Source organism: Herpailurus yagouaroundi, unplaced genomic scaffold (genome assembly GCF_014898765.1).
Source record: "Herpailurus yagouaroundi ecotype Mexico unplaced genomic scaffold, PumYag 163, whole genome shotgun sequence".
Taxonomy (NCBI): domain Eukaryota; kingdom Metazoa; phylum Chordata; class Mammalia; order Carnivora; family Felidae; genus Herpailurus; species Herpailurus yagouaroundi.
Window position 1 is genome coordinate 36,072,090 of NW_024412404.1, and position 7,394 is coordinate 36,079,483.

Here is a 7,394-nt window from a genome sequence, read left to right on the forward strand (position 1 = left end):
ATACTAAGCAAATTCTAGTAACGTGGCTCCAGGGTAGCTTGCCCACAAGGAGAAAGAGGCCTTGTCTGAGGATTCCATCCATTGGTGTGACACAAGAAGTCCCAGTTGAGCAGTTTCTTGGCTGACATAATGCAGATGGGCAGTGTGAAGAGAAATACTTCCAGGGAAGTCTATCTTGTCTCTACCATTAGATGCTGTGCCTTCTTTTTCCTTCCCTCACGAGCACAGGCCTCTGCCCTAAGCTTATAAAGAATGAGAAGAGAGATGCTCCCAGACACATGTATGTTCAAGAGTTGCTCTACCCATCATGAGGCCCTGGGCAGCTTCCTGCTCTGCTTGCCATTCTAATTCAAGGGGGTTGGGTCCATTACCGTGAGGAGAAAGAGAGAGTGCAAATAGTCACTCATGCTATGTGGGTTGAAGTACTGGCTATTGTGTTTACTTTTTATTTGCTTGTTATACTGACCATGAAGCCAATGCCATTCTTGGCACGTCAGCCCATGTTGTCTTCGTCTTCACAAAAAGGCTGTGAGGAAGGCATCTCTAGTTTTGACACCTGAGGAAACTGAAGCTTACGGAAGTTGAGTGACTTCCTCAGGACCCATATGCTAGCAATGGGCCGTTGAAATTCAGCCCTTTTGGGCTCCAATTGCATTGTCCTTCTAAATACGTCACAGCAACCTTCTAGGTGACTTTGTTGGATGCTGTGTAGTTGTGTTTTCTGACCTCACTGTTTAGGGATGGACAGCTTTCAAAGATGGATGATTCAGTCAGGAAACATCTCCTGAAGGCCTTGGGATAAAATCATTGAAAGATGTCTATCTTTAAACAGTAGGGTCAGAGAATAGTCTCCATGCCTAAACGATCACATGGCATTAGAGCCGAGAGGGGCTTCGGGAATTGGCTCATCCAAACTCGGCATTTGCAGATGGGGGACACAGGAGAGGGGAGGACTTATCCAGGGTGGCGTGGTAGAAAAGCCATACATGGAATATATGTAAGCTTCATTAAAGAAAGACTACAGGGTGCGGTAGGTGAATGGGGGTGCAGAGAGGGATGAATTAGAGTTAGGGTTGATGACGATGCAATTGATGGAAATAGGGAGGCTCAGAGATGGAGCTAGTGGCAGAAAGGTGAAAATAAGGTGAGTTTCTTTCCTTTTTTAAAAAAGTAATTTCTACCCCTAATTGTGGGACTTGAACTCACGGCCCCAAGATGGTGAGTCACATGTTCTACCTACTGAGCCAACCAGATGCCCTGGTGAATTTGTTTCTGAAGAATTGAACTTGAAAAGCCAAGTAACGGGAAATTCCAATTGAAGATTCCAAGACCTGAGGAGAGAAGTCATGTCCCAGAAGCTGTGAAATTACATCTCCAAGTGAGAGGCCTGGCAGTGAGATCCGGACACCCAAGACAAGGCTCTGCCGTGCTCGACAGATTTTTCGCCACTTAGGTTAAGGCAGAGGAAGGGTGTTTGTCACATCTACAGTCCTTGCAAAGCTAAATGCCACACGTGTCACAATCAATAGGTAAAATAACCAAAATGGCCAAAAAGAAGAACTGAAATGAACATAAACTTTACCAAGGATCAATGCAAAGTTCTGCGTTTATGTTCAGGAAATCAGTTACACAACTACGGAATTAAGAAGAATAGCAGTGATATTAATGACTGCCAGTTTTAATCTAACAGTTATTATGTTCCAGGATCACTATGTGCCCTTGATGGACACTCACTATCTCTCTATTTTTGTGGCCAAGAGTTTAGGCAAAGTCACATAAATTGTGATAAACCTAAGGATATAAACACAGCTCTTCACTTATACTGTCACCTGGTACCAAATAATTGCAGTTACGCAACCTTCCGAATTGGTGTCAGTCAGGACAGACGGCACAAATCACAGGGATCAAGTATTTCATTTCCCTATTCTTTGACATCCCACCTAATTACAGAAAAGATTTAAGGTGGTGCTTCAAGTCCATCATGTTTACAATTTCCTGTCTTTGAAAGGCTCCACGTCGGCAGTGCACATTTTACCAAAACAGGCCAATTCTGTAAAGACAACTGAGTAACCAAGTGGAAAAAAATTTACTTCTGCTTCAGCGGATGAGTGTGGTGTATGATTATCCACAATATAATTTTGGTTTCCCGCCTTATAATCTATGGTTGTATACTGCCTATTGACCACTCACTCTGTGATTAAGCTGGACTTTGTCCCAGGAGGGTAGAGGGTGGAGCTCATATGATGATTCAGGTTCTATTCCCTTTCCTTATTTAAATTCCCATCTGGATTTCCTAAAAGAGGTTCTAAGGCTTAGCGTAGCTCCAGGTTATGGAATGTCTGGAAAGGACTATATAAAACCCTCTTGCTCATTTGAGAGAAGCCCTAATATCCATGCCTTGTTGGTTTCTTTGGCATGTCTTTCCTACACTCTTTTCCTTTCACTTCTTACTGCTATGCCTCAAGTCCAGGCCTATGGCACTAGATGCTTAGGCTGCTTAACTGGCCCCATTACAGAGTATCCCTGCCCCCTATTACATGCTTGCTGGCATGACATTTCTATTCCTGTAAACCATTCTCTAACCCCTGTGGTTAGAGCCCTCACTGTCCTTTGTGAGCTGACTCCACCCTACACATCCCAATTTACCAGGACCTTCTGGTTCCATACACCCTACTCCATAGTCTCTGTTGGACAGAACACTCTCATCATCCCACCAATGGACTGTGTTCAAGTCCAGTTCCAAGTTGCGTTTCTCTATTTCCTCCCTCCCGGCTCGTTGTTTTTCCTCCAATTCTCACCCTACTTTTGTCTTACTTGCCTCTCAAACCTAGCTCTTGAAGCATTTTCTCCATGAGATCTTTCTCAGCTACTCCAATTCCCTTCTTATATTCATTTAGTCTCTTACTACTTTCATTGATTCATCTGCCCCCCCTCCCATGAGAGTGTAGTGACTCAAGACCAAGGGAAGGACTGAGGTACCTTCTTGGCCCCTGTCAGTGCAGGTCAAACCACAGTACCCAACAACACACCCTTGAAATGGCTGACCGTGCTGATGGAGCCTACGGGTCCCAGATCAGCAGTTCGTTTCAAAACACCATTTACCAAACACCTAACCGGTATAAGATCCAAATTCTCACTGTGAAGGGCAGTCACTCTGCAAATTCCAGACTCATTTCTCTTAAATTTTGTCTCGAAACCTCTAATTGTCTAGCTCTTTATTATTTGTGATAGTTTACTTGTTGCACGTGTCACATCACCCCTGACAAACTGAAGGTCAAAGTGGTAGTTGGAATATAAAACACTCACTGAACATTTAAAATTTCCGATCTCCAACAACCATGATGCCGTTACCATGAAATAAAAAGATCTTCAAAATAAAAAGTTGGGATACTGTCTTTTCCACAGCTCAGAGGAGTTGTTTGATTCTTGCCCCTTGGGCCACTTCTGGTTTTTAATTTCTAAGTGGCTTTTTATTAGATAATTGCTATAGTGACAAAATAACACTGGAAAAACAGATCTCATGTCCCCACACAATTGTGATATCCACCCACAAAATAAATAAGAGACAACTGCAATGAATACAAATGATTACAACCATCTTTAACATTAAACATTAAATAGTAATCCACAATGAAATGGTTGAGATTCAGATTAGACAAACGCATCCTTTGAATAATTTGTTGTATTCAGGCTCTGAAAGCTGAACTTCAGTAGAATCTAAGTCCTTGGGTTTTCTTTTTTACCGTCTCCCCAGGGCTTCCTACATGCATCTTTCAATGACAAAAGCCAGCTAGAATAAGCCCACTTGTTCCTACATATTTCTTTAAAAACTCAGGGTACTTCTCTATAGCAATTGCCACCCACTGCCTTACAACGAGCAAAGTATTCCAGGATTTCAGTTTTTCTCAGAATCAGTAGATCATTAAAGAAAAAAAAAAAAAAGGAAGGAGAAGTATTGGATGGGGAAAATCTTACCTCAACTTCTGACTGGCAGGGACAGTTATTTTGTTAAGCTTGTCCATTCTTTTTGTTAATTATAAGAGCCACGAATAACCGTCAGTGGTAAGGTCAGCAGTCACTGGCCCTCCTAGGGAGTAGCATGGTAAGCCTTTGATCTCAAGGGTCCCAGTCACTTGAGTCTGATTTCCGAGAGAGTGCCGGCTGCTGGCAGACACCCTACAGTAGGGAGAAGTAAAACTTGCTCGAGCACATAGTCAAGTTTCATGTTTCTACACAATCATGTGATCTGGGTAGCCAGCCAGCTTGGCTGATTACTCCACGTTGTGTAAACTTTAATAGTGAAACCTATTGGACATGCAAATTTCTTTCCAGCTGCTTTCTTTTATAACCAGATTTGTAATCAGGTCAGGACGGGCTTCTGGCTGGTCACTACTTCCTGTTGTCCCAAACACATATAGTCCCTGTTTTCAGCAGGTGTCATTCTGTCCCCAGTAGCTTCCTGGGCTCAAGAAAAAGCAGAATAATCAATTCTCAGGTCTCTTTGGGACTTTCTGCTCATTTGCATAAATTCATGGATAAACTTTTCCACTTAAAGAACCATGATATGAAAATAGCATTTCTGTACTGTCATTTAGTGAGCAGAAGGCAGTTTAAGATCAGGGAGGAAGAAAATGAGAGAAACGGTTCCTTTTATGCCTGGCACACTTCCCTGTAGCCAGCAAGCACACCCTGCTCACCTTGGTGAGGAAGGTGCACATTTACCACATTTGCCCAGGTGACCAGTCCTCTTCTGGGTCTGAAGAATACAGAGAAAGGACAGAGTAGACGTTCCAAGTTGCCTCTTCTGGTACAGACCCCAGGTCTGGCTGAAGATAGAGGGGGAAGGAGAGGAAGAGAAGAACTGAAGGAGATGGGGTGGGGGAGTGAAGAGGAGAAGGGAAAAGGGGAGGAGGAAGAGGGGAAGAGAAGGAAGGAAGGGGAAGAAGGTGGGAGGAGGAGGGGAGGGAAGAGGAAGAGGAGGAGGGGAAGGAGGTGAAGGAAGAGGGGAGAGAGGTGGAGGAGGAGGGGAGGGAGATGGAGGAGGAGGGGAGGAGGAGGAGGAGCGGGAGATGGAGGAGGAGGAGGAGGGGAGGGAGGAGGGAGGAGGAGGAGGAGAAGGAGCAGTGGTACTGGCAGAGGTGGAAGTCGTAGGTGGATTTCTTCCCTTCTCTACTTCTTCTTTGTACAAACAGAAGTTCTGTATTTCTCTAGGTAAAGCTTGAGGTACTACCTCTGAATTTCTAGTTCGACCAGATGATCAGGAGCAGAATCCTCAGAGCTATTAAAGGGTGGGGCCCTTCTGCTTGGCCAAGCCACTGAATTGGCCAGGCTAGCAAGGGAGCAGACGATCTTTCACAAGAAAAATGCAAGCACTTGCGTCTTCCAGTTGTTTATTTTCCCCAAACGAGCAGCTCAATTTGCTTGCAGCGTATCCCGAGAGAGCTCTAGACCCCCGCCATCCTCTCTCCATAGTTCTTAACTGAAAGAGACTAGTAGACCAGGATGGTGAAGGCTATTGCAACATCATCAAGGATTAAGAAAATCAAGCTTAACTGAATGGGATGATGATAGCCTGTGTCTTCTAAATTACTGTAAAGTGCACCCCATCAGCCACTTGACTTTTCTGTCAACCAACAACTCTGTTTAGCACCTGGACTGGCAACTTCTTATTTCCCCAGAGAAAAAAAAAAGCAGGGGCAAGAGTCACACTTCTGCTTTTTCTTTTTACAGCCACTTGTCTTTCTTCTTTTTTTACTGTATTTGGTCTGACATAATAAAAATGAGAGTCTGCTTTTCCAGACTGGACATTTTGCCCCATGTGGTGTGTAGTGTGACGGCCATATTGTTCCAGGCTGCCATGACTGGTCTGTAGCTGCAACCAGCTTACCCAGAAGATTAGTGAAAACATGGAAATTGAGGATACCAAGTCTTAGCTGATTACTTGTGAAAAGAATGAGGCCACACATGGTTTCCACAGCACACGGAGAACAACATAGCATAATAAACAGTCATGATTTGCACAGCACAGTGGATATGAGTTTTAATCACTAGATGAACAGATGAAAAATGGATAGTCCCAACCAACCTTAAAGAAAATTTGGAACTCTAACATACTGTTGATAAAAATACAAGTGGGTGCAATCACTCTGGAAACACTTTGGTATCACCAAAGCAATTTAGATCATAGACATGATGAAATAGTACGAATATACCATGTACACCAAGGTCACATGCAAGAATTGTCACAGAAGCACCATTTTTAATAGAAAACTCAAAAACACTGGCAATAACACAATTGCCGATCAACGGGAAAATGAATAAATTAATTGTGGCCTATGGATGCAATGGAGTACTATTCAACAGTGAAAATGAGTGAAGTACAGTTGCATAAGTATGGATAAATAACAAAATAATTTGGGCAAGAAAGGCAAGTTAAAGAAGATCACACATCATGATTTCTGTTATATTAATGTTAAAGACATGTAAAACTAATATATTATTTAAGACGCATACCTATAGGTCAAACAGAGAGAGGGAATGATAAATGTAAAATTCAGGTGAATGGTTACCAGGAAGTGGGATCACAGTGAAGGGGCATACAGGGCTTCAAAAGCAATGGTGGTGTCCTACTTCTGAAGTCAAGTGGCAGGTATATAAGTACCTACTGTATGTATTAAATATTTAACAAAAATAATTAAAAGAAGATATGGTCTAGGGGCACCTGGGTGGCTCAGTTGGTTAAGTGTCTGACTTCAGCTCAGGTCATGATCTCACAGTTCGTGAGGTCGAGCCCCGCATCAGGCTCTGTGCTGACAGCTCAGAGCCTAGAGTGTGCTTTGGATTTTGTGTCTCCCTCTCTCTGCCCCTCCCCTGCTCATGCTGTCTCTCTCTCTCTCTCTCTCAAAAATAAATAATCTTTAAAAATTTTTTTTAAATAAAAAGAAGATATGGTCTAGATTATGGGGCAAAGCCAGGATAGACTGTCTAAGTTTCAGTTAGCTGTGTGAGATGTCGGAGCTTGAGAACAAAAAGACAGATTATATTGGAGCTTGGGGATGAGACCCAAGCAACCCTGGTTTCTCTTGGGTCTTTCCTTGCATCCACTGACAAAAAACAACTACATACTATTGAAAGCTTTCCATATTTCCATATTATGACATTCATTTCATATGTGAAGAAACTGATTTGTAGAGAGGTTAAGTAAGTGGCTCAAAGTTCTACCACTCACTCATGGAAGAGCTGGGCCTCAAACCCAAGCCTGTTTCCATACTTTAAGCTGAGAATCACAGGCCTTTGCCATCACAAGAGAGATCTGTGATTCAGCAGAGGGCCTGCTCTGACATAAGGTCAGACCTTGACCTTGGGTGAATCACTTAGTCTCCCTGGCCTCAGCT

The 7,394-nt window shown here is 43.2% G+C and overlaps 1 protein-coding gene across 2 annotated transcripts in view; it reads right to left on the bottom strand.

Moving 5' to 3' along the window:
• Positions 1-4,875, bottom strand: part of BLNK (B cell linker) — a 76,494-nt gene extending 71,619 nt beyond the window's left edge. The window contains exon 1 of one of the 2 annotated variants that reach the window (XM_040486011.1): positions 3,976-4,875. In XM_040486011.1, coding sequence (XP_040341945.1) covers positions 3,976-4,022 — 47 coding nt within the window. In that variant the 5' untranslated portion in view covers positions 4,023-4,875. The remainder of the gene's footprint in view (positions 1-3,975) is intronic. The other variant, XM_040486012.1, reaches the window with a different exon arrangement.
• Positions 4,876-7,394: the final 2,519 nt, after the last annotated feature.